Source organism: Caloenas nicobarica, chromosome 14 (genome assembly GCF_036013445.1).
Source record: "Caloenas nicobarica isolate bCalNic1 chromosome 14, bCalNic1.hap1, whole genome shotgun sequence".
NCBI lineage: Eukaryota > Metazoa > Chordata > Aves > Columbiformes > Columbidae > Caloenas > Caloenas nicobarica.
In genome coordinates, this window is record NC_088258.1 from 9,934,874 (window position 1) to 9,962,826 (window position 27,953).

Genomic DNA, 27,953 nt, shown 5'->3' on the forward strand with positions numbered 1-27,953 from the left:
GCTCTTACATCAGAGATTCTGTTCTCGTAGCTTTGCACACACTTGGGAGTTGTCCTGTCCAGGCCTGGATGGCTGCTGTTTGGAGTCAGCAGCAGTGTGTAGACCAGCACAATCCAGCTGTACCACTGTCTGGGCTAATCAGTTTGTTTCAGTCATGCTTTGCTTTGTAAGTTATAGTTTTCCACGTAGCATCTCTGATGCAAAGTGATATATTGGCAAAAGTCTTTCCTGTCACCAGCTGCAGCTTGGTCAGAGCTCAAACATCCTCTTATCCTTTGGACACAGGAGACACAGGGACTGTAGATGTCAAGAGAAAATTGCCCAGAGGCAAGTCGATGTTAGATGTTACTGGAGGGTCTTGCAGCAGATGTTTGGGTTAATGGACTGATTAATTGATTAATCTGATCTGAAATTCTCTAAAGATCCCTGCAATAGAGATGGAGGCCATCCCTACAGCAGGGTTTGAGGAATGGCCTGTAATATAAACAGAGTGGTTCCTCCTAGCTGGAAATATTTCTTCACTGGGGATGTCTGCGAAGCTGCTTGTTTCAGTATCTGCTGTGTGCTGTCTTAGAAATATGGAAACCTCCTGACAAGCATCATTTTTTTTCCTGGGGTGGCTGTAATAATTGGCTCCACCTTAAGGTGGATGCTGCACCCGCTAGTAACCAAAGTTGTTAGCAACATTGCTTGTGCCCTACCTCAAGGGAAATGTTGCTGCCGTAGAGATCCTTCCTTTGCTCTTCAGTTGCTGCCTGCCTGATACCGTGCAAAGATTCTGACCTTCGAGCACATGGATTTTGCAAGTGTTGCAGAGAAGAACGTAAGTACTCTGACAGAGCACGTGCAGCACCTTGCTCACGAAAATATAAGTATGAAGGTCTGCAACTCCTTCCTGGGTCACGGAACCAGCACTCTGCAAACCAAATCCTAATTGCAGGAGGAAAATGGCAGCTGAAAATCCCATGTACAATCTGTTCGGGCTCTGAAAAGCTGGTTATGCTATGTTCTTCCCTTCCGCCAGCACTGCAGTGGGATAATAGCATGGGTGAGAGGAGGGCTCTGCTGGCTGGTACCAGCTGCTGGAGCTGTCGTGTGTCTCTAGGTGCAGCTGCAGGATGGGAATGAGAGGCTGTATGGGCTTGGAGACCTGGAGGAGAGGATGGGGAAACTGGCTGGCTCCAAAACAGATTTGTCAGCCGGAATGGTCTTCACTGAAAAGGAAAAATTGAAGGTAAAACAAATACTTGAAGAGTTGGAGATAACTGAGCTGTGAAGCTATGTGAGGCCAGTAGGTCTGCAGTGGAAAATCTGGTGGGAAATGTTGTGGTCTCTTTCTAAGGAGTGTATGTTCTGGGGTCGCATTCTCTAGTGTGACCTGTTGAAACAGTATGTTGGTCTCAGAATTGGTCCATGGCCTTTAAAATGTCTTTTCTCTCTCCTAGATTTCCAAAGACCTTGTTGATCTCCAGATCGAGACAAACAAAATGAAGGAGCAATATCAGACGGAGAACTTCAAACTGAAAAATATGGTATCCAAAAGTTTGAAGTAGAGTTGCTGCTTCTCTGCCAGTGCCCTTATCCAGAACCACAGTTCATTGCTCATCAGTCTTTGCTTTGCTTGGTGCATGCTCTTGGCTTTAGCCAGAGCAAAGAATTCCCCTCCGACACTCCAAATACCATGAAAGTCATGTGAAACTCATCTCTCTCTAAGTCATAGCATATCAGAACCTGTTTGGTCAAATAAATGCCCTGTGAATGCTGCTGGTCTCTGCTACAGTCTAATTCTGCTGCCTCCCCTCTGCAGATCCTGGCCCTGGAGAACCGTGTGCTGGAGCTGGAGCTCTGCAGCGAGAAAGTCACTGGGGAGCGGGATGCCTTACAGGAGCGCCTGCACACTCTGGAGAGCAGTCGGAAGGAGCTGGCAGATGAGTACATCATTTTGAAAAGCAATTACCTGGCCCTAGGCAAGGAACTGGAGCAGGAGGTAAGACAGATTGTAGTGTTTGCTTTGGTGTTCTCGACTTCATCTCACCGTGACCTGATCTACAGCCAGCTTGGCTGGCTTGGGGTTGCATATCCATGTCACAGCTCAGGTCCAGTAAGGTTTGTCAGCTGTGAGATGGCATTGCTTGGGCACAGTTTTGTTTTCAGGGCCCAGGGATTTCATGCAACATGGTCACCTTCTAGCAGAGCTTGCAGAACCTGCTCTGTTCAGCAGGGACAGTGCTGACCCGTGTGCCATGCTCTTCTGGGCACCCCACTGTCAGAGTCTTTCTCTTTTCATGCCTTCCCAGATCCCCATCACCACCAGTAATGAAGAGGTCACTGTGGGGCTGGTCTGAGTGCATGCTACAGGCCCCTCTTTACTGCCAGCACTCTTTGTTTCCCTTTTTTCTGCATGGCTTGTGCAGGCTGCACGTGAACTGATTGTAGTTTTTCTCGTTTCTTATGGTGGTAGGAAGAGGCCTGGAAGCTTTTCAGGTCAGCAAGTTTATAAAAACACTAAATGTAAGCAAGCTGCTGATTGTGCCTTAAAATACAGCTAATTACCTGGTGACTCTTAGCTTAGTGATGATTAACTAAAGTCTTTTGGACCCAGATTTGTGTATTTCTTTGGCAAGAACAGCTACTTCAATAGACCTTCCTCTCTTCCCTCCTTCTCCCCCCTCCCATTTCTCCTTCTTTTTGAATTGGATCAGATGACTGACACTCTCCAGCCTCCCTCCCCTGGCAGATAGTTTCACTGGTTCAGCCAAATGACCTGTTTTACCATGCCAGCCCTGTGCAGAGCTGTGAGGGGAAAATGTGGGACTGGGACCAGGCATGTTGGTTTAGGCAGTGTCCAGTCTGACTTTCTGGTAAGCATCTGTCTGTAGAGCTCTAGTAGAGGAGGATAGGAGGCTGTGATCATCCTGTGGCAAATATGCGAGTTAGTGACTCTTGTGAAGCTATCATGTGTCTCTTGTAAGCTGAAAAATGGAAATTTCTTAGGAGGAGGAAAACTCAGCTGCTTGCAGGGGTGTGAACCCCCCCGTCGTCCTGCCGGAGCACGAGGCAGAGCTCGTGCAGCCGACTGTCGGCAAGGCAGCATGCTGCTGAGACACAGCACTGCCCGGCTGCGGAGGAACAGCTTGGCATTCAGCAATTTTCCTTGCTTCTTGTCCCCAAGAGGGTGCAGTGTGTTAGTAAAAAAATGGGATTTTCACATAGCTGACATCTGTAAATGATGGGTTTAACAGGTTGGTGGTAATAACACCCTGTTTCTACATGGGTGTCTCAGAGAGTGAAAGCACATGGATTCATTTATGTGCCCGGATAGAATCCTGAAGAAGTGGTGGAGCAGGGTCCAGAAGCCAAAGGTGAACTGCTTGGTTGTAGTTCATAGGCTGAGGATTTTACCCCAGTTTCTTGGCTCCCACTACCGAGTATCCTTGCCTGAAGAAAAAGAGGCTCCAACTTGGCAGACTGGGACTTGTCACGGCATGGGCCCCTTGCTCATTATTTTCCCACTGTGGACTTTCCCAAAGGAAATGGGAAAAGCAGCCTGCAGTTCTACCCCCTCCCCTTCCCCGGCGCTCCTCGGGGGAGACAATGAACCTTTTACACATTCCCAATTACAAGTGCTACTTGTGACCTTGCCAATATGTTGTCATGGCTGCTTGGCGCAGAAGCAGCTCGGCGAGCTCATTCACGGTCCCTTGTCCAGGAACAGTTAGAGCTGCTGAATTGTCGTGGCCCGCATTGTCCGGCTCAATTCACACATCGCCCTGTGTCTGTCCCCAGCGAAGGAGCGCGGCAGAGCTGGCCTTGCACGTCCCTGGGGAAGTGCCTTCCAGAAGATGCCAGTCAGGCACTTTGTGCCTGTTTTCTAACTTGCTGTAAATTCTTCCTTTGCGAGACTCTGACCTTTCCTCGACTCTCTGTTTCCTCCTCCTCTTTTGTTCAGCGGGTTTACGTTGTCTGCATCAGTGGTACAAAGTGAGGCCGTCGGAGGAAACCCAAGTGCCTGCGAACCAGTTCCATGCCGGGGTTTTCCCTGGAGCCAGGCCAGTCTTGGGAGCACAGGGGAGGCAGTGAAACCCATCGCAAACCTGGGACTGCCTCTTTCTTTCGTTAAGCTGGTACTTCTGTGCTTGTGTGACCCCCTCTGATCAAATTGTCAGGGCTGACAGCTGCAGATGGATCGTTTTTGGTTGGAGAACAAGCAGCCTGTCTCTGCGTAGCTGTCAGTTTTCACAGCTGTATATCTCACCTCTTTGTCAGCCTCTTTTCTCCTCTCCTCTCTCTCTCAGCCCACCCTGTGCTATCTTTTGATAAGCTATTCTCTCCACAGATGACTCAGATGACCTCTGCCTCCCATCCTCCTGATTCACTGCCATGGTAACAATTACTCAAGCTTGTCCCCAGTCATAAACTCCATCAAAGCTTTGTTATCTACATAGAAACCCTCCCTTGAGACATGAATTCCCCCAGTGTTCCTTCCAGATCACCTGTAACAGTCTTTCTCATTCAGATCCTCTTTATCTTTTGGAAATGTGTCACATTCACACCAGCACCGCTTTGAATCTTGCTGCCTACACCATGCTGTGGGCTGGCTGCTGCTGGAGGGATGCGTTCAAACAAAACTGGAATTATCTGGGTGGCATCAGCCTAAATGGATGGAGATCTGGCCCTTCTCTTACATTACAGAGTCCAGCACTATTCAAAGCCATTGTATGGGGAAAGACATGCCTGAAGTGTTGGGGAGCCGTGTGGAGGGTACAGGGTTGGAGTGAGGAGGGAGGCTGGAGGTCAGGATGCAGAGGTGGTGACAGAGCTGTGCCCAGGGCTGGACTGGCACCGGGATCTGTGTCTGAATGCGAGAGTGAGATGGGCAGGGGGAGTAAGATTACACGTGAATGATGATGCGTGGCGATGATACTCAGCTCACATTTATAACAGGTGGACTTGATCTTAAAGGTCTTTTCCAATCAAAATGATTCTATGATTTCCATCAGAATTAGAAAATCACTGATATCTTTGGACATATGAGAGAGAACTAAAAATAAAACTTGCTTTTAGGAGGGGATGTGAGTGCCTGCCTTGTGTACACAGCAAGAGCAGTGGGTATGTGCTGAACAGACAGCATGTGGAGCTGGAGAGGTAGGATTTCAGAAACTCTTTCCTTCTTGTTTGACCCGGCAGGTCATGAAGAATGAAGAGCTCAGCCTAGAGCTGCTCAAACTGGCCAATGCCAGGAGCACCCTTCCCTGCACAGAGAGCAACCACCACCACTCCCCTGCCGTGGCCGATGAATCCTCCGCCGAACTGGAAAGAGTGCAAGGAATGGTGCGTCGTCTCTCGGCTCGGAAGGTGAAGGTAAGAACCTCTCTGCTTTGTTGCTGGCTCCTTGGAGAACAAGGATCTAACAGGCACCTTCTTCTGTCTCTTACTAAAAACAGCCAGAAGATGTAGTTACCTCCAAACACAAGCAACAAAAGCTGGAGAGAAACATGGTGGGGTGGTCTGCTCCTGGATCCTTGAGGAAGCAGAGCGGGAAATTTTTTCCAAGTGTGGCTGACACCTCCTGGTGCTGACTTGAATTCTGTGGATGAGCTGGTGCCTTGATTTATTTTAAATTTTCTTTGATCTTTGCAGTTGAAAAATGAGACTAGAATAACTCCAGCTCTTGTGCAGACAAAACCTGACAGAGGGCAGCTGTGGTTTCCTCAGTCCGTGCCCCTGGGTGAACAGAGGCAGGAGTTTAAAAGCCAAGAAGTACAGAGGACACAAGGACACATGCTTATTTTCTTCTTGCTGATACTTGAGAAAGACAGCACCCAAAACTGAGAGTGCTGAGGTGCTCCCTGCCTCCTTCTCATCTGCAGCCCATGCAGTACCAGCTTGGGCTCTGCCACCAGCTCCTGCTCAGACTCTGACACTCAGAGTGAGGCTCTCCCTCGGGGGAACAACATGTGTGCACCTCCACGTGCCCTGTATCCAGAGCACACGCTGCTTCTGGTGTGCTACAGGGCACTGGTCACTTCCAGTTAAACACGTCCTTTCCCCAGTATGTCACCGGTCAGCTGGCCTTGTGCTCAGCTGGAGGCTCTCCTCACTTGTTCCCCACTCACGAATCCCTCTGCTTAGCTCAGCCCTCTGTCTCATCTTCCTCTTCCTTTGTCCCTCAGTTGCTTGGAAACCAGGATCACATAAAAGTGGAGCTTGAGAAACTGAAGGAAACCTATGATTTGCAGCAGCAGAAGCTGGAAGAGAGAATGTGAGTGTTTGAGGGCATGTCCTTCTGTTTGACTGGGCATTTGTGGAGCTCGTTACAGCTGAATTTGATCCTTGGGCACAGGAGAGGAGGCAGCCTGCCTTGGTGGGGTACAGGGTGGGAAAAGATGGTTCATCCTTGGAACAAGTGAGGCCTGGAAGAAAAACCTGATATTTTCAAGGCTCTTAAGAGGATCAGCTGTGTGCTTAGAAGTCAGTGGTGTTTAGGTACCCAACTTGCCTACACACCTCCGAAAATCCACCTTCTGTGGCACGCACAACAAATGTGTTACGGCCCAGAGGTGAATCCAGCCCCAACCCATACCCCCACAGCTGTTCTTCCATCAACAGGATGGGTTGGGGTTGGTGTCCCAGCAAAGGCTGCCACAGCAGAGATACTGCAGAACTAGATCCTCCTACTGGGGAGGACATTCACCTTTGGTTGTGAGAGCTCTGGGGCTGCTGGTTGGCACACATCTAGGGCCTGGCAGCTGCCCCTGGGACATTTCTGTCACCCCATAGTGATTTCCTTCTCCAAGCTGGCTGTATTGGAGCTACAGAGAAGTTTGGGGGTTTAACACAAATACACCTTTTTTCTGTGTGCCCAGGACCACGATGGGGAAGGAGCTGCAGGAGGCGAAGGGAGCAATTGGAGACATGCAGCAGAAGCTGGTGGAGCAGTCAGCGGTGAGGGCAGGCTGCCTTCCAGCCCCCGGGACCCAGGGCTACCCCTGCTCCTCCGCTCCTCCTGGGTGCCATGTGCTTCTCCTGGAGCTAGCAGGGGGTGGATGTGTCGTATGGAGGTACTCTGACGTGTCTCCCTCTCCAGGGACTTTGGCACACCAAGGTGCAGTTTCCTTCTCCAGCGGTGCGATGCAGGTGGTGGAAGGTGCTGCTTGCCACAGGTGGTGGGAGGAATTTTGTTCATTGATATTTAGAAAGTTGGTAAAATCACCAGGGTGGGGATTGCCAATGACAGAAGGCAGCAGGGGAATAGGGACTATAAACATTTCCAGTGGGCTTCTGTGAAAACCCAGGACCTTCCCAGCTCTAGTGAAGCTGAATATCGGGAAGTGAAGTCCCCCATCTCTTATGGAGCTCCAGTGCATGTGTTTGCTGTGCCCAGGTGCTGCTCACCTCCCAGAGCCAGCTCCAAGAGGTGGAGGCAGAGAACTCCCAGCTGCAGCTCCGGCTGAAGGAGCTGAATGAGGAATATCGCTCCCGGCTCACGCAGTACCTCAAGGATGTGGTGGTGGGTACCCCCAGCCCCAGGGGCTCTCCTGACCTGGGGAGCTCTCTCCATGCTCACTGCCTACTGCTTGCAGGCTTCTGCTATTTCCCTACCTTGGTGGGCAGTGGAGCAGAGCAGGCAGTGGGGCTTGGGGAGCCATGCTTGTAGCTGGAAGGGGGCTCTGGGGGAGGAGATACCAGCCCCCTCCTTGCCCAGATTTCCTGTATGGCCACACCAAAGGATCTGCAAGTTTCCGTTGAGACTTTCTTTCTTGGTCAGATTATTTGGATTGAAAGATCCTCTTATTTACAATGGCTGCCTTCCAGTTGGCTTCTAATCTCCATTGCCCTGACAACTTCCCTTGGCAGGCCAGGCGATGCCACTTCTGGCTGTCTTTGTCACCGCGTCCATGGTGACTCTGCTGCTGTCCCCGCAGGGAGCTCTGCCAGCCCCCATGGTCTGCTACAGAGCCATGTAACACCAGTGCCTGGGACCTGCTCTGGGAACAAGCACCTTTGGTGCAAGCAGGGCCCCCAGATATAATCAGGCATGGATACCTGATTATACTGAGCAGTGAGACAGGGAGGAATTCTCTTTCTGCCTCCTCGGGTAGCAATAAGCAGGTTTTGGCAAGAGCTTCTGTGCTGGTGGAAGGCTGGTACCAAAGAACATGGTGTGGTGATGGATCAGGAGACTAAGCAAAGCAATTTTTACTATCAAGAATAGTTTACTTTCTAACAGAGCGATGTTGAAGCATCTTCTAGCTAGCAGAGGGAGCAGGGCATGGTGGAAAGAATACGGGACTAGAGATAGTAACTCCCGATGCCGACTCATGTTTCCCTGGGTGGGTCACTGATACAGTACAGATGCCATCCCTGTCTGGAAGGGGCATGATGGAAGTTAATTAGACTTTCCTTCTTTTAGAAAATGGAAGATATGCCCTATTCTCTCTGCTGTTACCACAAATACACCAGGACCTTCTCTTTGGAAAATGCATCACATGCCTTTGGGAATGACTTGATCACCTCAATTTCTTTCTCTGTATGTTTAAAGGACTATGTGGACAGCAAATCCAGCAATGTAACAGGGCCTAGCAAAGCCCCAGCTGATCATGTTCACATGAAATGCTTTGTGGACAACATGCTGAAGGACATCAGGGCTTCCTACAAGTCTCGGGAAGAGCAGCTAGCTGGAGCGGCACGTGGCTACAAGAAACGCATGAAGAACTTGGTCAAGAAGCATGAGAACTTGCTGATTGCTTACAGGTAGGGCAAAGCCAGGGTCTGGGCTACCTCTGCCTCTTCACGTTCTTGCAAAGGACCAAGTGGAAGTGCCCTGTAGCACCCAGCCCCCTGGCCGAGAGGTGGTCCCAGGCAGAGCAGAGGATCTAGAGTGCATGTTTATCTCCCTGCTCTTGACAAGCCAGGAGCAAGGAGTTTCCAGCTACACATCGGGGTGCTCTACACCCTGGAGCTGCTTTGCACATACATTTCTCCTGTGTAAAATTTAGGGTGAAAGATTGATTCCACGGTGGATGATTTGGAAATGCAGAGGTACCACAAATAACTCCTGCCTCCCAGGCTGTCTCTGCAGTCCTCTCAGCTCTGCTCCACAGCTCTCTCAGCAGCTTGGGCTGTGGGAAGCTGCAGAAATTCTTGTGGCATAAAAACCACAAATAGCTCTAGGACAAGCTCCCCTCAGAAACACTCCCAGGAATATCGTGCATACGGCCGGGCTCTCCCACTTATCCTTTGCAGGTGGCCAGAAACCAGCAGGTCCCAAGTGAATGGTACCTCCATCAGTAGCAGCAACATTCAGTGTTGTTACCTGATGAAAGCTACCAGGGACTAACCTCTCTGGCATGTTACAGGCTCCAGCGAGAGCAGATCCGGTCCTTGGGAAGCAGCACTATGGACTGTGGCCCTGCCGAGCTGCACTTTGCCATCACAGACCCAGAGCTGCTGACAAACACAACCCAGGAGCTAAACCGGCTGCGGGAGGATAAAGCAAAACTGGAGATGCAGCTGCATGAATTGCAGAAGGTGGTGGCTGGGCTGCTGACTTTCTGTGGGGGTGAAACTGGGGGGTGGTGGGGAGAGTCTCAGAAACTATAGATTGAGCCCCTTCCTCGGGCATTCCCTGGAGATTTGCTGTGTCTGTTCTCATTTTGAGAAGAGACGGGATGTCCAGGCTGTCCCCTTGTCATTTCAACCATCCTGCATAGGCATGAGTTGCAGTTAGATCCAAGAGGCTGGACAGCCCCATAGATTAGGGTCTCTGAGCTCTGGGAGGGATGAGGAATAGCAGATGTTATGGGAGAGCTGCCAGGCCAGCAGAATCACTGCTAAAAGAAGCAGCGAGTAAGGGAGGATAGGATGGGAATTTCTGTTCTTGAATGCCTCTGCCTCAGCGTGAATAGCTGATGGAGCAGGAGACCACACTCAGAAACATGCCAGTCAGCTCCACATCCTCCCGCTGGTTCTGCCTGGGCAGAGGCGTGTCTCTTGATTTGCCCAAGATACATTTATTTAAAAATTCAGAGGATGGGAAAGCTAAACCTTAAGACTGTCCTGCACATAATTTCATTGCCAGGGCACTGGTGGCTGTTAGAGTGCTGGGATACTTTGTGCCACTTTTGAAGAAAGTGGCAGGGACTGTGGTGAGATTGCAGTGGTTTAATGCTTACAGAAATACTGTTCTTCTCTTGCCTTCAGAAAAGACTGAAAGAAACGCCTGGTTTTCCACTGTCCCCTGAGCAGTAAGTGCTGTTCGTTTCTCAGGATAGTTGTAATTATTCATAATCCTTGCTGTGTGGATTGAGGGGTCTTTTCTGCTTTACTTGGAGACAGTAATAAATAGGGAGAAAGTGAGCTCATAGGGACTCATCCGAGAAGAAAAGCCAGCTGTCGTCTCAGTGCAGCCTTTCCTGCGGTGAAATGAGTTGGTCATTTGGGCCTTGATCCAAGAAAGCTCTTAAGCACATGTTTGATTTAATCATGTTTTTAGTCTCGCTGATCTCTTTAGAAGCTGAAGTTCAGCATACGCCTGAGTGCTTTGGTGGATCACAACCTGAGAAAGGCAAGTGAACCACTACCGGTTTGGGATGATCTTGTTTCTCATCTCTCCCAACACAGAAGCTGGGCTGGAACCCTTAGGTGACCCTGTACCGATACCTCTCTGGCTTCCTGACATGCCCATTATTTGCTCATTTTTGATGTGTCTCTTCCCCCTGTCCCATTATTCTGTTGAAACTCTATCAACTATAGCTGTGGAGAGGTGGAACAAAGTGTAGGAGAAATCAGAGCTGGTATTTTTCATCCTTTTAAAATGTGATGGCCTAGAAAACACCTCAGGTAGTTCATTAACTGGATGCCAGGACTGAGGAGTCAGTCAGTGCCTGAGCCACCGGGCTCCCGAGGAGTGTCTTGGAGAAAAGCTTGAGCCTTAACCAGGCTCTGCCATGTTTACCACACTGAAAAGTAGTAGTAGTTCTTGCATAGATGCATTAATTTTGGCAGACTCACCACAGGAGCAAGCACAGAAAGCCCAAAACCTGAATTTTAGTGATTCATCTTGTTAAGGTTTTAATTTTTTAGCTGCCAAGAGACTCTGCACGCTTCAAATACTTGTTTTCTGTGTGCTGATGGGTTTATCCATACTGTTCCTCTAGCTAGAGACAGGAGGCCTGGTGTTACTGCAGCACTTCAGCTATAGCTCCTGCTGCTTCTCATCTTTATCAGCTGTGTGGCTTCAGTGTTTATTGTTCTCTTCGCTTCTGCTCCCATGAAATCTCAGCCGTGGTTTCCCGTGTGCCTGGGCTGGGAGGTTGCAGCCACCAGAGGGAACTCTGGCAGCCACAGCCGAGCAGCTCTTGAGTACAATGCATTCCTCCCTTCATACAACCCAAATTCCCCGAGCATCAGATGTGACCTGTATTTTGCTTATGCAGACTGGGACAGAATAGGAAGAACTTTCCCACGGCTGGGCTGCACAGACAGCTCACCTATCGTGCTCGGCGACCAGAATGGGTGGGTTTGTGCTCCGAAACATGAAAAGCCCCAGCATTTGGCATTGCTCACTCTCTGTTTCCATCAAATTCAGTCCTGCAGTGTCAGGTTCAGGACTCTTTCTGCACAGAGTCCTCTGATGTGTGGGTGTTGATGTGAATTTGGAACAAACCCAGCTGGTGCAGCGGGGAATCCCAGGTTGGCAGAAGGGCTGTGACTCTCGTGCGTGGGCACAGGGATGGCACCGCATGCCCTAAAGAAATTTGGGGCATTGGGAGAGTTCACAGCTCTGGGGTTTATGGTCTGATGGACACAAGTTATGCCCAGCCCCTGAACAGAGCTGTGTGACCTGCAGATGGGCTGGATTTGAATGTCTGGGCATGATCAAAATCTGCTTTTCTCTCGTAGGCAGCTGGATGAGGAGGGCTGGGCAGAGGTCAGGAAGCAGCTCCGGGAGTTCACACACACCACCCAGGTAGAGCTCTGGAACAGCGCATCTGAATAAAAGCTTAACCCTTACCCATACGTCAAAGCTCTGCTGACCTGGGGCAAATACACTGCTCCAGGCTGGAGCTGGGGAAGCTTTCTACGGAGCCTTGCTGTGGATTTGGCCTCATCCCGCCAAGTGTCTTGGGGTGGCCCTGGGCCCTGTGCCTGTGCTCTGGCCAGGGAAGGCTGCTTGGTCTGCCCAGCCAATGCCCCAGAGTGGTGGTGCCTGCAGAACACTCTGCTGTCATCACCAGGCTCCTTTCCCCAAGCACTTCAGTTTTGGGTTGTGTCTATAGACAAACACTGAGTGGTGTCAGAGCTGAGTGATGGCTAAGTGGTTGGTCTCGCCTGGCAGGGGGACTGAGCAACTTCACCCCATCTCACAGAGCTCCCTGTTTCCTCCACATTTCCTTGCTCCTCCAGGAGGATTTGGAGCGGGAGAGGAGCCAGCTGCTGACTCGGGCGGTGGTGGCAGAGGAGCAGGTGTCAGAGCTGCAGGAATACATTGATAAGCATCTTGCAAGGTGAGATGGCAGCATCCCACTTCACGTATTCTCTGCATTACTCTCAGAGTTTATCTCCCAGGCTAATTGCCAGTGATGTTGCCATGCCCACCATGCTGCCAGCACCTGACCTCCCGGCTGCTTTCCCCTAGCGCTGCTGGCACAGCTGATGTTCCATAGCATGTCCAGCCGTGCGGGCAGCTGTCACCATGCCATGTTCTGCAGGGCAGGAAGGACAGTGTCTGGCCTGCCCAGCCACACACCTCCTTCCCTGTGCGCTCACCCATCCTTTGGAGGAAGCTAAGAGAGGGCTTGCCTAAAATCCAAAGCCTCCAGCAGCCCCTGATCAATGGCCCAACTGCGCTTGCCATAACTTGCCGGCCAGCTCAGCTGTGAACTCGGGTCAGACTAGCGGGCTTGTTGCTGGTACCGTTACCTGGCAGAGCCAACAAACACCTCTTCCTCGGGAAAAGGCTGTGATTTTATAACTGCAGGGGCTCAGATCCCAGCCTGGCTCAGTGACTGGTCTGGCTGGTTTGAATTAACTGTCACTGCATGTCCTTAGCATGCAGCAAACACAAGGCAAAGTGTACATTTAAATTTATCATTTGTGTGTGTGAGTTATCAGTGGGATTGCAAGCATGCAGGCAGTAATGGTGCTGCTTCCCCATTGCAGGTACAGACAGGAGATCCTCCAGCTGAGGAAGCTTGATGGCAGCGAGGTGCCACGTGTGCTCAGTGCTGGGGTGGCCAATACTCACTCCCTGCCCAGAGCCAGAAGAACCATCAGCCACAAACTGTAGCTCTTCCCTGTGGCTCTCAGAAGCAGCATGATCAGAGGAAAGAGCAGGATTCAAAAGGAAGGAGCTTTCTGTTGTGTGGGCTGGCCAGGGCAAGTATCCGTCCCTGGCTGAGAGCTGGGAGGCACAGTAAGGGAAACCACGTGGGTGTTCTCGGTCTCAAATTAACAGTACTAAAATGGGATGAGACAACTGCATCTCGTCTATCCTCTGACCCCTCGCCTGTAGGAATTCTGCCGTTCCCCAAGCATATCACGCCTCGGGACACAGGGTCAGGTTCCCAGGCATCTTTTTACTGTTAGGCTGCAGGGACAAGTTCCCGTTCCTGCCTTTGCTCCTTTCTCAGCTTCTAAGAGATAAGGCCAGGGCTGGTTCAAGCTAGACTTTGGTCTAAGAGGGTAGACAAAGGGGATGAGCTGCTTTTTAAAGGTGGGAAAACCTTCCCCCCCGCAGCCCCGCACCGTGTTTGAGTGGAAAAGGAAATGTTATGTAAGGTGAGCAGGGCCAAACTGATCCTTCAGCAGGAGGTGATCTAGACAAATTCCTCCTGAGCCACCTTCAAAGGGACAGTGGAGCAAAGTCTGAGGCCAGGAGCCACGTCTGCTCTGGCTCCAGGAGCACCCTGCAGCTCAAAGGCAAAGCAAAACTCTCAAAGGAAGAGCCATCTGAATGTTTATTTTGAAAAATTAACTAAAGTAGCAAATGTACAGAAAGAGGCACTGGAGATTTAGCCCTTAAATCCTGTGATAATTCCAAGATTTCTCAGTCTGATTTTTGCCTTCTCTTGCTTTCCCCAAACTGCCCACTCTTTGGAGGGATGACCACACTGCATGTCCCCAGGAAAAAGCCTGGCCAAGCATCCTTCTTGCTGCTGTCCTGAGCTGAGCCCAAGGGCTGGGGAGACTCTGACCCTTACCACTGCTGACTCTTTAACACCAGGCTTAACCAGCTGCTGTTAGACTGGGCTTCCCTCTGCGTGGCTCTGCGCTGCTCGTCGCACCTCCTTCATGTCATAAGCCCAGACTTGGTCCAGCCCCTGCCCATGGGTGCTGGTAGGGGTCCAAGAGGGGAAGGGGAAGCGTCCAGCTACCACCCGGGCTTCGTCGGGGAGTTCTGCAAGGAGCTTGGCAGCTAAGGGAGGTTTCTGGGGAGAGAGAGATAGCCACAGCCAGGTGGCCTTAGAAAAGTCATGTAGTGGGATCCCAAGCAGGTGGCATCAACCAAAGACCCTTCCAAGACACAGGGCTAGTACTAGCCCTGCATATTGTTGGAACTAGGACCAAATGACCAGTGATAGGATGAGGGGAAATGGCCTCAAGTTGTGCCACAGGAGGTTTAGATTGGATATTAGGAAAAATTTATTCATCGAAAGGGTTGTCAGGCACTGGAACAGGCTGCCCAGGTAAGTGGTGGAGTCGCCATCCCTGGAGGTGTTTAAAAGACTCATAGATGCGGTGCTTAGGGACATAGTTTAGTGGGGGACTTGGTAGTGTTGGGTTAACGGTTGGACGTGATGATCTTAAAGGTCTTTTCCAACCTAAATACTTCTATGATTCTATAAATTCCAGTGGTGCTGAGCACCAAACTGCTTATTCACAGTGATGCCCACTTGGACTTATATTTTAAAGAGTCTTTGCCACTGTTCCAGATTGTCTCTTTTTTTCTGGAAAAACCCTCACTTGAGCTTGCTCAGATCAAGGCAGGGTACAAGAGACTGACTTACCACACTGGGGGCCAGGAACACAATCACATTGTAGCAATCGGAAAGATTCACCTTAAAAAAAGAAAAAAAGTGAAAATGAAAGAAGCAACAGGCAGAGGGGGAGCAGCGGGAGTAGCTGCTCAAGTGGCCAAACACTTTTCAGGTGATCTTCTGAACCTCAGAGGAAGCAAAGATGCCCCACAACATGTGGGACCGGATGTGTTGGTGTGACCAGGAGCTGGGTGTGAAAGCAGCGCCTCTTGCAAAACACCTGCCTCCAGCATCATCCCAGAACTGTGTTCCCTGTTGGGTTTTCTCCGGTCAGGCTGCAGGAACCTGATGCCAGCTTTAGCAGCACATCTCTGAAGGCCACCCTGTATCAGGAGCACCTAAGCCCTCTTCTCAAAGCTGCTCTGAGGAGTGCTGCTGCCTGCACAACCAGCTGGCATTTCCCTGGAAAGGAGGGTGTTTTTTCCACCTCCTGGGAGCAGCATGGGTCAGGGAAGGAGCAGATATCCATCAGTGAAGTCTGTCTAGAGATGCGGCCCAAGCCCTGGCCCTGCCCTAGCTACGGCCAGTGCTGAGCACAGCCGAACCCTCAGGATGCTGTTACCTTCCACAGATCTTTCTTCAGGAAGGAAACCTCCCCGTGGCACCCAGCCTTCCAGGCCCGGTAGTTGGAGAGATGCCGCAGCCAGGGGTTGAGCTCATAGCCAACAGCTGGTCTGAGCCCTTGCTTATAAGCCTCTACCACCTGGAGAGAGAGATAGAGTTGCAACTAAAAGGAACCTCGGTGCTGAGTTTGGGGGACAGGAGCTGTTGCCCAGCTCCACTCGCTCCCTCCTGATGGCTCCTGGGCAGGGTGATGTTGGACCTTGACACCTTACAGCTGCAAAGGCTTCTTTCTTCCTTGAGTGGTCTTTCCCACCCTGCTCACTACATGTGATGTCTTCTAGGGCCATCTAGGACTGTCTAGGGCCACTTTGGACCATCTAGGACCACGCAGGATGGTCCAGGACCAAAGCCAGGAGGGCCATCTAGAACCACAGCCAGGAGTGGGGCAGCCGGGTGGAGGGCTCCCAGACCCCCTTCCTGCCCTTTGCCCATCCCAGGGCAGCCCCAAGTCCCCCCCAGCCCCCCCCGCCCACCCTTACAATCCGTCCATCTCCCGATCCCAGATCCACCGTCTTCCCCGAGCGTCCCCGCAGCAGAGCCAGCATGTTCGCCACTTGCTGGGGGCTGGAGGGCACGTAGGGCACCTGGGGGAGAGAGGGGCGGTCAGAGCCCGGGGGGCCGGGGGGGAATCCCCGCGGACCGGGCCGGGGGGAGGGGGGCAGCGGCGGTACCTGGAGCCGCAGGGGGACCCGCCGGAAACCGGGCATCAGCAGGGTGGCCCAGGTGGCCCAGGCCGCCACCCCGCTGGCCACCGCCACCTCCAGCAGCCCCCACCCGCCCAGTGCCCTCCCCTCCGGCTGCCCCCACACCAGCTCCTCCGGCTCCCCCGGCTCCATGGCTGCCGGAAGGGGTGGCCCCGCCGCCCGCCTTCCGCCGCCGCCGCTCCCCGCCCCGCCGCGGAGCGGCCCCGGGGCTGCCGGCAGCGGGGGGGGCTGCTCCCCCCACCCCGGCGGGTCTTTGCGGGGCTGGAGGGAGCGGCACCGGCTGCTGCGGCGGGGAACGGCCGTGCGCGGTGCTGTGCGGGTGTGCGCGGCTGCGAGGGGGTGTGCACGGCTTTGTGCAGCTGTGCGCGGTTGTGCACGGCTTTGTGCAGCTGTGCGCGGTTGTGCACGGATGAGCACGGTCCTGTGAAGTTGTGAATGGTTGTGTGCGGCTCTGTAGCGTTGTTGTGCAGGGCTGTGTGTGGTTGTGCATGGCCGTGCATAGTTGTGTATGGTCATGTGCAGTTATGCACGGTTGTGTGTGGCTGTGCACAGTTGTGCACGCCTGTACGGTTGAGTGTGGAGGAGCATGGTTGTGGGAAGCTGTGAATGGCTGCATGCAGTTGTGCACGACTGCAGGGATGTGTGCTGTTGTGCAAGGTTGTGTGTGTGGTTGTGCATGACCATGGGGCTGTGCGTGGTCGTGCACACTTGTATGCAGTTGTACACAGTCGCGTGTGGTTGTGCATAGCTGTGCACAGTTGTGCATGGTTGTGTGCAGTTGTGCATGGCTGTGTGCAGTTGTGAACAGCTGTGCACGGCTGTGCATAGTCGCATGCAACTGTGCACAGTTGAGCAGGGTTGTGTGCACTTGTGCACAGTTGTGTGGGGCTGTGCACAGCTGTTCACACTTGTGTGCAGTTGTGCGTGGCTGTGCACAGTCGTTCACACTTGTGTGCAGTTGTGCGTGGCTGTGCACAGTCGTTCACACTTGTGTGCAGCTGTGTGTGGCTGTGCACAGTTGCTTGCAGTTGTTTGCGTCTGTGCGTGCCACAGAGTGAGGGTGGTGGGTTTCCTGCTGCGACGGAGCAGCGACTGTGGGAAAATTCCAGTGTGTGGGAAGCAGGAGGGGAGTGCAGGGGCCAGGGGAGCGGGGGAGTGCAGCCAGGCCCCCGCCCACCCGCAATTAATAAAAATCCCCACAAAATGAACCAAACCAGGGAACAATAACAGCTCAATTAGGGGAGTGGGTGCACAAAAGGCAGGCAGCTTCCCTGCCCGTGCTGGTGTTTGCTGCCACATCATCATCTCGCCTGGGATGTCATGGCCATCGCCTTCCTCCCCTGCTCCCTCCTTGTCCTTTGGGTCAATATTTGGAGGGTTCCCTAGGGGCTCCCCACCAGCACTGTATCGGGGTGTCCCCTGCGAGCTCAGGGATGGCCCTGGGAGCCTGTGCAATGCACAGCAGCATCTGATGCCCTCACCATGGGGAAACTGGCCTCCTTGCATGCCCAAGGCTTCCAGGGGACATCACCCATGGGTAACTGTGGGTGGAGAATGAAACCCTGTGGACAGCCCCAAACTGAGAATGGCTTTGGGGTGCAGGGGAGTGGGAATTGGGGAGCAACATTCCCACCTCTCCAGCCCTGGGGGTGGCACAGCTGGTGGCCCCCAGCACCAGCCCACCTGGAGACCTCCTTTCCCAACAAGCCCATGCAGGCAGCAGCCCAGGGAGGACCTGCGAAAGGTGAGTGAATGGTTCTGCTCCAATCTCATCCTTATTTGTGGGAACTAAATATTCTGCCCCTGGAATGAGGACACACATGCACCCACACACAAGCACACATGTGCTCTACCCTCAAACCAGGGCATGCGGCTCAGGGCACTTAATGACAACCAAACCCCGTTAAAAACATCTCCCCAGCAGCGATGGGGCTCCATCAGGGAGGAAAAGCCATCCCTACACCCTGCATATAAGCCTAGAGCTACTGTCCAAGGCTGGTTCCCCTCTGCAGCCCAGCACGGCTGCAGCCAAAACAGGGGCTATGGGGATTTCACCAATTTTCTGGTGCTGGCTGGCAGGTGGAGCCAGTTAAAGCTGAGAGTGAGCAGAAAATCAGGGGAAATAGGAGCTGGGGGAAGAGGGAGGCTGCTGCTGAGGAGCAGAATGGTCCTTGGGGACCAGCTGGTCCCTCAGGGCAGCCCAAGCTCCCCCCCCATGATGCTGCAGAGCAAATTAATTAATGAAACAATTCCCAGGCAGGGCTGAGCACTCCTTGCTAGGCCCCTGGAACTTGGCTGGGGCTGGGGAGGGGTGTCAGCATCCCCTTCTGCCCCAGTCCTGGGGTGTCCAGCAGCATCCTGGAGTGCCGGGCCAAGCAGGTGGCTGTGCGAGGGGACCATTTGGGATGCGCCACTGGAGCCAAACAGCTTTTAATCCGCCTCTTTCCAGGGCAGCTTCCCCCCGCCGAGGCCACAGCGGCTGCAAAGCAGCCCTGACCGCCAGGAATTTGTCGCTATGTGCTGGGAAAGCTCCTTCCCGCCAGCTGTCGGCATCCCAGCCTGCCACGCGCAGGCGCATTGGACCAGAGCGAGGGGCTGCGGGGGCCCCGCTGTGGGCCAGGGTCCTCCCCTGGCCCCAGGCATCCCTGCCTGGCACAGGGGTGATGCTAGAACAGCCTCAGCCTGGCCAAAGTGGGGGGGCTCAGGGCAGCCCCCTTACCCCAAGGCTTTGGGGTGCAGCTACCCAAGGGGTAGCAGAGTTGGGGGATGTCGGTGTTCTGGGGGTCACCAGGCTCTCATTCTCCTCTCACGGAGGGCCATGGGGCAGAACTCACTCTATCCTGCCTGTTTCCCCCAGTTCCTCCTCTGCTGCCCACACAGATAACCAAACTGTACCATCCTACTTGCTGCTGGGCATCCCCTGGCCCTGGGGCATCATTCAACCCTATGGGGCACCTCCAAACCCCAGGGGCCTCATCCTGACCCTATAGGGCATCCCCTGGCCCCAGGAGCATTATCCTCACCCTACAGGATGCCTCCTAACCCCAGGGATGTCATGCTGACCATACAGGGCATCCCCTAACAGCAGGAGACCCTACTGCGGAGCTCCTGGTCCCAGGGGCATCCCTCTGCCCCATGCCAGCTCCTGTGGGCAGGGCAGGCAGGCTGCCCGAACATCCCCAGGGTGGATGTGAAGCCTGCAGGTCCCTGCTCAGGGCCAGGGGCCACGGAGAGGGCTGAGCAGGGCCGCCTGCCTTTGTGCCTCCCCTTTGTGCCCCACGATTCAGATGTTCAGGCTTTTATCCGTCGTCTGGGAAGGAGGAGGGCTGGGGGGAGAATGGCGGGAAATGGCGCTCCCTTTGTGTGATGGATGGGGACAGGGACCAGGAGACACCTTACCAACGCCACCACTGCCTTTTGCCGTCCCAGCGTGGACACCCATCAGCAGTGCGATCAAAGGGCTCCCCGGTCCCCAGAGGGTCCCCTGGGCTGGGATGTGTGTGTCCCCCTGCCCGGACTCCTGAGTCTGTGGTGGAGCTGATCTCACAAGACGAGGAGCCCCAGGCACCTCCCTGGGCACATTTCCACCAAGGCAGCTGCTTTTGGGGTGCCGCTCCCCATGGCACCCCCAAACCCACCCTCACGGGGGGTGGATGGATGCGTGGAGTGGCTTTTGGAGTGGGTCTGGCTGGACTGTTTCTGGGGATGCTGCAGACAGCTCAGCCAGGTGAGCATCAGGATGGCTGCAGCAGGGACCCTTCCCTGGGCTCACAGGGTGCTACCACAGCCCTTTGCCATCACCACCTGTCTCTCCAAGCCCAGCTGGGCTCCCACTGCTCCTCCAGAGCCCCCCAGCTCCCATCTGCTCTGCCCAAAGCAGCCCCTGGCACGCCATGGCCCCCAGCCCACTCTCCCCCCCACCATGCTGCCTCCCATCACATTTTCCATCCTGCAGAGGAAATATTAACCATGATGGAGTTTGTCTCATGGTGTTTTTACCCTCTGCGCCAAGAGGCAGGAGGGGCCAGTCAGGAATTTGGCTTGGCCAGTGCCAGACTGTGCTTTTGGGGAGATTCTCAGATGACCGTCTCCAGGGAAATGATGATGCTGAGGCCATGGGACGCTGCCCGGTGCCACGGCAGCCCCAAGCAGTGGGGGAGGGCTGTTATCCCCATCTTGCGGTGGGGAAACTGAGGCACCGGCTGGCTGGTCCCCCTGTGGGACGCTGCCATAGGAAGTGTTTGTGGCCTGGCCACAGCCCAGCCACTGCGGGAGCCGGCAGCTGTGGGAAGCGAGGGCGGCCGACCCAACCTGACACAGGGCAGAGGGCACCGAAAACACCTCGAAAACCTCTGCAGCAGAGAACAAGCGGGATAACAGCCCTTTCCGCTGCAGCAAAATGAGCTGATTTGGCCAAATAAACAGATTTGAAGAAAAACAAGATATTCTGCTGCTGGACAGAAAGCTGCCGGATGCTCAGCGCATTAAATGCCGTAATTTAGCTGAGAGGAATGTGCTGGATTGCGATGGGGTTGGAGCAACAGTGCTCTATCCCCGGGGCGTACAGAGGATGCCGTGGGCAGCACAGTTCCCTTCACACTTCATTTATTGCTTTTCCAGCCTTATTTTTGCTCCTCTGCTGAGTTTCCCGTTCCTTCCCCCTTTCACCTGCCTGCCCCGGCTCCTGCCTGCTGCCAAAACTCGGGGGGATGCTGGCATCACGAGCCCCCCGTGGAGCATTGGCCTCCCTCAGGGTCGGATCCTGCCCTCAGGCCCAGCCCAGCCCCAAAACAATCACCAGCCCTTTGGCAGTAAAGCATAAAATAGGCATCGAACTCTTCTCAAGGGAAAACGTGTCACGTATCAAACCCACCAGGCAGCCTCACAGGCAGGATCTCATCACAACCAGATCATTTTTATACACACACACACACACACACATATATTTAATTGAACTCCACAGAACTCTTTGGAAATACTTTCTTGGCAAGGAAAAGTACATTATGGTCAGCGGGGCCACCAGATGCCCAGCAGTTCAGCCTGGCTAGTGGTATTTGAAAAGGTGTTATTGAAATAATACTGAAGAGGTATTAAAGCACAAGCTGACATGTGCCATGATCCTGGCTTGGGTGGCTTGGGGAGGTGGGGGTGGCTAGGGGGTGCTCAGGGGCTGAGTTTTTCCAGTGCTGAGCCCCTGTGGGCATCACTGATGGGAAGGAAAGGTCCCTGGCTGGGGGTCCTGTGCCCCGCTCGTGGCTGAGGGTCTCCTGCCCCATCTCTGCCTGGACGTCCCACGCCCCATCCCTGGCTGGGGTCCTGTCCCCCTCCCCACCACCCAGGGACGCCTGCGCAGCCCAGAGGAGCGGGGGCCAGAGACTGGGGGTTGGAGCCCCCGTGGAGGGGGCAGCGGCAGGGCAGGGCTGGGAAGCCGGTGCCGCACAGCCCGGCACAATGAGGCCTTGTGGCTGGTGGCTCTGACGAGAATCAGCCCTGACAGCGGCTCCGCCGACGGGGTCACCCACCTGGCAGGGGGCCACCCGCCCCCAGCCCCGGCCCCGCTTGCTCAGTGCTGCCCGGGGAGGGGAACCCCAAAGCCACCCACCCCGGGGAATGCCAGGGATGCAGCATTTAGAAACAGCAATATATCCCTATATCTATATAGACATTTCCCACAGCACCCATTGGTGAACATCCTGCTCAGCTTTTTAAAAAAAGGAAATGCACACACACATGCTACAAATACGGCTTAGTTTATAAAAAAAAAAAAATAATCACAAATTTGGTATCATTATAACTTTAGTGCACATGATGCCCCCCACCCCCACAGTCAGAAATTCCCCCCAGCTGGCACGGCGTGTCCCACCACAGGCAACATGGCACAGTGGGACCCAGCAGCTGCTGCGAGGCCACAGCCCCAGGCTGGCGGTAACGGGTGGCACAGCCGGACCTCTCCCTGCTCCCGTGGCACCCTCCTGCATCAGCGCTTTGGTCCTGCTCCAGCTGTGCCGGGACACCTCTGCTCCCTGCACCAGTCTTCCTCCCACATCACCATCCCCCTCGCTCCCTTCAGCCTCACTTCTCTTCCTCAGCATCCACCCCATGGCTGCTGCCCGTGCCCCACGCTGCAGGCAGGACCAGGGCAAGTCTTGCTGCCACCCTGCTCCCCCTTCCACCCCCAACATTGCAAATCCACCTCCTGGCCCTTCTGCTCCCCACGGTGCCCACTGTGTCCCTGGCCCTGCCACCATGGCCACCCACCGCCATGGCCACCTGCCACTGAGCCCTCCTGGAGGTGGGGACAGCTGCTCCCATCATGCTGGACCAACCATGCCCCACAGCTTCCCCGAGCCCGCAGCATCCCCTGAGCATGCAGCACCCCAGACCCTAGGGAGCTCCCAACCCGTTGCCCCATGCCGCTGCACCCGTCACCCAGCAGGTCCCTGGGGACCACAGGTGAGCGCACCCTGGAAAAACTCCTTCCCTTCCAGCAGGATTTTCCTATGACCCCTGCAGCCTGGCAGCAGATGCCACCAGAACCCGGCTACGCAGCGAGGACCGAAGCACCGCACTCCCTCCAGGTACCATCCCTGCTGGCACGCTGCTCCCTGCATCCCCTTGGGGATGCTCTCGCTGCCTGCGGGACCCCAGCAGCCCAGTACCCATGGAGCCGGGCTACCCTCCCCCAGCTGCTCAGTCCACGGGGAACTCACAGGGGTTTTGGCGTGTGCGCCGTGCCCCCTCGTAGATGTGCTGGAAGTCCCTATAGCGGGGCGCACAGCTCAGCCAGGCTTCGCCGAAATGCAGCCACCCCGTGAAGAGGAAGGTGCCAGGGCCCGGCTTGACCCCGCAGCGCAGTGGAGTGCGGATGCTGCCCACCACCCGCCCTGGCCGCCCCCCTGCCTGGAAGAGGGGGAACTTTTGGCGGTGGATGCGGGTGGCGCTCACCCCAATGATGGATTCCTGCAGCTCTGCATCATTGGAGACACTCCGGATGCTGCCACGGATCACTGTGGGGGGAAGGCAGGAAGGGGTGTCAATGTGTCTCTGTCCCCATCCTTATCTCTGTCCCCATCCCTGTCCTTATCCCCATCCTTGTTCACAGCCTCGTCTCCATTTTTGTCCCCATCCCCCTCCCACAGTGGCCTCTGTGACACTGATGGCAGCAGCCCCAGCCAGGCCAGCCTGGGAAGGGGAGACCAGGGTTGCCTGAGGGCCATTGTCCCCCCAGTTTGAGTTTCCTTCCCTCTTCCAGAGTGCCAGGATTCCCCTCCAGCACCCCAGGGGGCTGCACTCACCAAAGTCACTAGTGCAAATGGCCATCAGGATCTCGGTGTCGTTGCACGGCCGGCACGCCCCTGCAATGGCCAAGCACACCTTGTCACCGGTTGCTCTCAGTGACCAGCCTTGGGGGGGGACCATCCCAGCCCTGGCCCTTCTGTCCCCTTGCCTCTGTGCAGACCAAGGACACCCTTGCCTCAGGGAGGCAACAGCATCCCTGGGGAAACTGAGTCAGGCTGACCCAGGACACTCGGTGCTCACCTTCTCCGGTGAGGCTGGCAGCAGGCAGTGCTGGGTGGGCCAGCCAGTCCCCACGCAGCTCATAGCGGAAGGCAGCGATGCGGCGGCTGATGTCGCGGTGCGGGGTGGCCTGCAGGAACAGAGCCACCTTCTCCCAGGGCAGCCAGCTGAAGCAGCGAACACGGGGCCGGGGGGCCTCCGGCAGCAGCAGCTCCAGCACCCCTTCCCTCTCCAGGTAGAGCTGAGCCCCCCGGAAGGTAACAGAAGGTTTGACGCAGGCAGTGACATGTTGGGGGCTCCTGCCCTTGGTGGTGGCGGTGGCGGGGGGTAGACGGGGGGCCAGGCGGAGGCGAAGGGCCCCCGTGGGGTACAGCCATTCCAGCGAACCCTCGGCGCAGTGCAGGGAGAGCTGCTCCACGCTGCCCGCCTCCTGCGACAGCCCACTGCGAGGCACAGCAGACCCCATCAGCCGGGACCCCCCCCGGGTGACAGGGACCCTCCCCAGCCCATGTGCCCCCCCAACACAGCAGCACTGGAGCACCCGAGCAGCACCTCTGCAGAGGCGTGTGCGATGAACACAGGGAGGAATAGCACTGAGCCTTTGATGCCTCGGATTTGGGGTGCAAGCATATCATTTGAGGAGTGTTTGTGTTTCTCGACAGCTCCCCAGAGGGGCTGAGCGGGAGGCAACATAGCCCCCTCGCACCCAGGCTAGGCTCCCAAGATACCCGAGCCACGGTGCTCATGGCCTTGGGGTCGCCTGTTCCTCTGCATCCCCCTGCTTCGAGGGATCCCCAGTGGGAGCTGGGGCGGTTCCGTGTCCCCCTCACTCTCACAGGATTCGGGCTCGCGTGTAAACGATGCCTGGACCCACGTCTTGCCGCTGCATTTTTAGCGGGGGCGGGGGGGACACGCGGGAAAGCCAGGCTGGGGGCAGCAGAGGTGGCCGTGGGGCTGCTTTGTCCCGGCCACGCTGCTCGTGGCTGTGTGGCCCCCGTGGCCCCCCACGCCCCCCGCGGCAGCCCCTCCCGGCGGGCCCCGGCTCTTTGTTTCGGAACTCGGCGCCTTCCCCATCGCGGCCGGCTGCGGGTCAGGCCCTGCGGAGGGGCTCGGGGCCCCGGCGGCCGCAGAGCCGTGTTTCATGGGTGGAGGGGAGCTCAGGGAAGGGGAAGTGGGAAGCCCAGCGGCCCCAGCACACCGGGGGCAAGCATCCCGCGGGGTGGTGGGCAGCTGCACACCGGAGTGGGGAAACTGAGGCAGACGCAGGTCCCAGCATCCCAGGCAGAGCCCCAACCCGAGCCTGGGCGGCGGGAGCTCCCCGGAGGGCTGCGAGCCGCGCAGAGAAGTGGGGGATGCTGAGCTGGGGACCCGCGTGTGCCGCCTCCCCCTGCCCCGGGCTGCCCCCCCGTACCGGCGCCGGTGCCTACCTGCCCCTCCAGGAGCACTGATCCGCGGAGCCACCGCCCAGCGCCGCGCCCAGCCCGGCCAGGCAGAGCGCCCGCAGCGCCCACATGGCCGCGCCCGCGGCGGCCCCGGGGCGGCCCGGCCCGGCCCGGCCCTGCCCGCACCGATGCCCGCACCGGAGAGAGGGGGGGGAGCGGAGCCGCCACGCCGCGCCGCGCCCCAAACTTTCCGCCAATGGCGGCAGCGGGGCGGGGCCGCCCCCCTTTCACCCCCTCTTCTCTCCCCCCGCCCCTCCTCTCCCCCCGCTCCCCGCCTCGGGCATCCCCGGACCCCGCCTCGGGGCTCCCGGGGGCCGTTCCCCGCGCCAGCCCGGGGTCCGCAGCACCGGGGCTCCTCGGGCTGGGGGACACCGGCAGGGCTGGCTGCCAGCGGTGGGGGGGTTGGGGGGAAACGCCAGGGCTGAGCCCCGGGGACAGGGCTGGGGTACCGCAGGTGCACCCCGGGCTGCGGGCACCCCTGGTTGTGTGCACCCAGAGTTATGGCTGCGCACATCCTGGCTACAGGCACCCCAGATGGGGTACAGCCCAACTGTATGCTCCCCAGGCTATGTACACCCAAGGTTATGCATGCCCATGGTTGTGTACACCCCAGGCCACATGTGCCCTGGACTACAGGCACTCAGGCTATGCTCACGCTGAGTTATGCGCACCCCAGGCTACAGGCACTCCAAGCTATGCACACCCCAGGCTAGCACACTCCGAGTTGTGCACACCCCAGGCTATGTGTACCCCAGGCTACAGATACCTCACACTATATACACCCTGGGTTATGTACACCCATGCTTATGCGCACCCCAAGCTGTGCACACCCCAGGCTATAAGCACCCCAAGCTATTTACACCCCAACCTATGGACACCCCACTATGTGCACACCCCAGGCTACAGCTGCCCTGATCTACACACACCCCCAAAACTGTGTACCCCAAGAGTTACGCACACCGAGCCTCAGTATAAAATACAACCCCCTCCTTCATCAGCACCCCTCTCCCATGGGGGCATTTTCTTGACTAGGGGAAGCAGAGGTGTGTGGCAGTGAGCCTGGCATGGGAGTCGTGCACACTCGAACCCCCACTTTGCCCCCTCCAAACCTGCCCCTCGATATTTTCCCCCCCCTTCAGCCGCTATTGTGCCAGTACCACAAACCCCACAATTAATTAAGTTTCCATCCAGTGACAGCCCGCCAAAATGTTTGAAATAAACACTGAACAATTGGGATGGGATGATACAGGCCAGGAACAAAGTCCCCAGTGAGAGGGTGGAGCGGAATGGAAATGAGGGATTGTAAATTTGGATGGCAGACAGAAAGAGGGGAAGTGAGGAAGGGGAGGGAGCCGGAGGGGGGGTGGCAGGCGGGGGAGAGGGGGATTCGAAGCCTTTTGGCCATGAAATGATGCTGAAAGAAGTCAAGCTGCTGGAATCCGTGGAAAATGAGGGGCCAGAGGGGCTGCGGGTTAAGGTGGAGCGGGTCAGGATGGGAGAGTGAGGGCGTTGGGGTGTCAGGTTGGGGGTGTTGGGGTGATGCCTCTAGACCTGCTGGCCCTTGTGCTGATACCACTGGCTGCTGTGTGGGGTTTGCCAGAGCGTGGCGGGGCTCAAGATCCTGGCTGTGCAAGTGAAGCGGGGTCACAGTGACGCCCTGCAGAGGGTCACATGGTCCTGGGGCCAGGTCCTGTGCCACCATGGGGAAGCAGAGCCAGCTGGGCTCATAGTTTGACGTGGGAGCCCCCAAACAGCCTCTGCCAGGTCCCCAGAGGCAAGGCAGCACCAGAGGCAAGGTGACACCAGAGGCGAGGTAGCATTGGAGATGGGGTGGCACCAAAGTTGGGGTGGCACAGGTGCCACCAGGTGCTGGTGTCCCCAGGCAGGGACCTCCCCACTGAGGCTAATCCCCCATTCAGTGGGGTGCTCAGCACCCTCAGGGGACTTTCCCATGGGACACCACAGGGTGCAGGGAGGTGGGATGTGGTTGTTTGCAGGCTGGAGACCAATGTCCCTGTCCCTGCAGGCACATGGCAGTGAGCCTGCCCTAACCCCACCCCAGCACCCTGGGGTGAGCTGGCACCCCTGGCCCTGCCACAGCCTGGGCATGCAGTGCCTGATCCACCTTAACGGGCTGTTATCAGAGAAACCTCTGCAACAGCTGGACAAAACCACCATAGCCAACTCTGGCTTCCCTCCTCATGGCCACTGGGGCACCACGGCCTCGGGGCACTGCCATCGGGGAGCCAGGAGCCCCTTCAGAGCAGCCACCGGAGATGGGGCTGCTCCGGAACCAGGCAAAACTCCTCCAGCACCCACCAGTTCCCCTATCGCGCTGGGTCAGTCGATGGGCTAAAGCATCCCGGGGCTCCACTGGAGCTGCCACCTGACAAGATGTCGCATCCCCGGGCTGCCGGCTGTGCTCTGGAGCTCTGGGCGGTGGCCGTGCTCCCTGGCCGTGCCCAGCATCTGTCCCCTGGCCGTGTCCCCCTTGTCCTCGGCTGCCGCAGGGACGGCGGGGCTGGGGATCGGCAGCCCCCCGGGACCTGCCGCCGGGAAGCCGCCGACCCCTGCAGCGGATCTCGGGCCGCTCCGCGCTCCCGGCCTGGTCCTGGGCGCCCCCC

General features: G+C 56.2%; 3 protein-coding genes across 3 annotated transcripts; 1 reads left to right on the forward strand and 2 right to left on the reverse strand.

Annotated features, from left to right (window-relative positions):
* The first annotated feature begins 793 nt into the window (after positions 1-793).
* On the forward strand, positions 794-13,291 carry CCDC78 (coiled-coil domain containing 78). The gene is made up of 15 exons (XM_065645052.1): positions 794-880; positions 1,118-1,234; positions 1,446-1,532; positions 1,808-1,987; positions 5,188-5,361; positions 5,445-5,498; positions 6,174-6,262; positions 6,867-6,945; positions 7,385-7,510; positions 8,543-8,754; positions 9,360-9,531; positions 10,204-10,247; positions 11,905-11,971; positions 12,409-12,509; positions 13,165-13,291. Exons 1-15 carry the CDS (start codon positions 794-796, stop codon positions 13,289-13,291), a joined length of 1,716 nt encoding a protein of 571 aa, XP_065501124.1.
* A 654-nt stretch (positions 13,292-13,945) lies between these two features.
* Positions 13,946-18,947, reverse strand: ANTKMT (adenine nucleotide translocase lysine methyltransferase). The gene is given in 7 exon segments (XM_065645020.1): positions 13,946-14,432; positions 15,012-15,062; positions 15,604-15,744; positions 16,145-16,249; positions 16,337-16,525; positions 16,527-16,652; positions 18,867-18,947. Coding segments are annotated over 7 exon segments (882 nt in total). The 3' UTR covers positions 13,946-14,243.
* A 3,264-nt stretch (positions 18,948-22,211) lies between these two features.
* METRN (meteorin, glial cell differentiation regulator) lies at positions 22,212-25,456 on the reverse strand. Its single transcript, XM_065644920.1, has 4 exons — positions 25,315-25,456; positions 23,909-24,330; positions 23,665-23,724; positions 22,212-23,376 (listed from the first exon to the last, which is right to left on the reverse strand). Exons 1-4 carry the CDS (start codon positions 25,398-25,400, stop codon positions 23,060-23,062), a joined length of 885 nt encoding a protein of 294 aa, XP_065500992.1. The 5' UTR covers positions 25,401-25,456; the 3' UTR covers positions 22,212-23,059.
* Positions 25,457-27,953: the final 2,497 nt, after the last annotated feature.

What these genes read in the sequence shown, in the direction of transcription:
- CCDC78 (XM_065645052.1), top strand. Translation starts at nt 794, where the DNA reads ATGGATTTTGCAAGTGTTGCAGAGAAGAACGTAAGTACTCTGACAGAG. An exon ending in AAAAGCTGGAGAGAAACATG is followed by an intron (nt 5,499 to 6,173) that starts GTGGGGTGGTCT and finishes TTTGTCCCTCAG; the next exon opens with TTGCTTGGAAACCAGGATCA. An exon ending in AGTTCACACACACCACCCAG is followed by an intron (nt 11,972 to 12,408) that starts GTAGAGCTCTGG and finishes TTGCTCCTCCAG; the next exon opens with GAGGATTTGGAGCGGGAGAG.
- METRN (XM_065644920.1), bottom strand. Translation starts at nt 25,400, where the DNA reads ATGTGGGCGCTGCGGGCGCTCTGCCTGGCCGGGCTGGGCGCGGCGCTG. An exon ending in TGCCAGCCTCACCGGAGAAG is followed by an intron (nt 23,725 to 23,908) that starts GTGAGCACCGAG and finishes TGGCCATTGCAG; the next exon opens with GGGCGTGCCGGCCGTGCAAC. An exon ending in CATTTGCACTAGTGACTTTG is followed by an intron (nt 23,377 to 23,664) that starts GTGAGTGCAGCC and finishes TTCCCCCCACAG; the next exon opens with TGATCCGTGGCAGCATCCGG.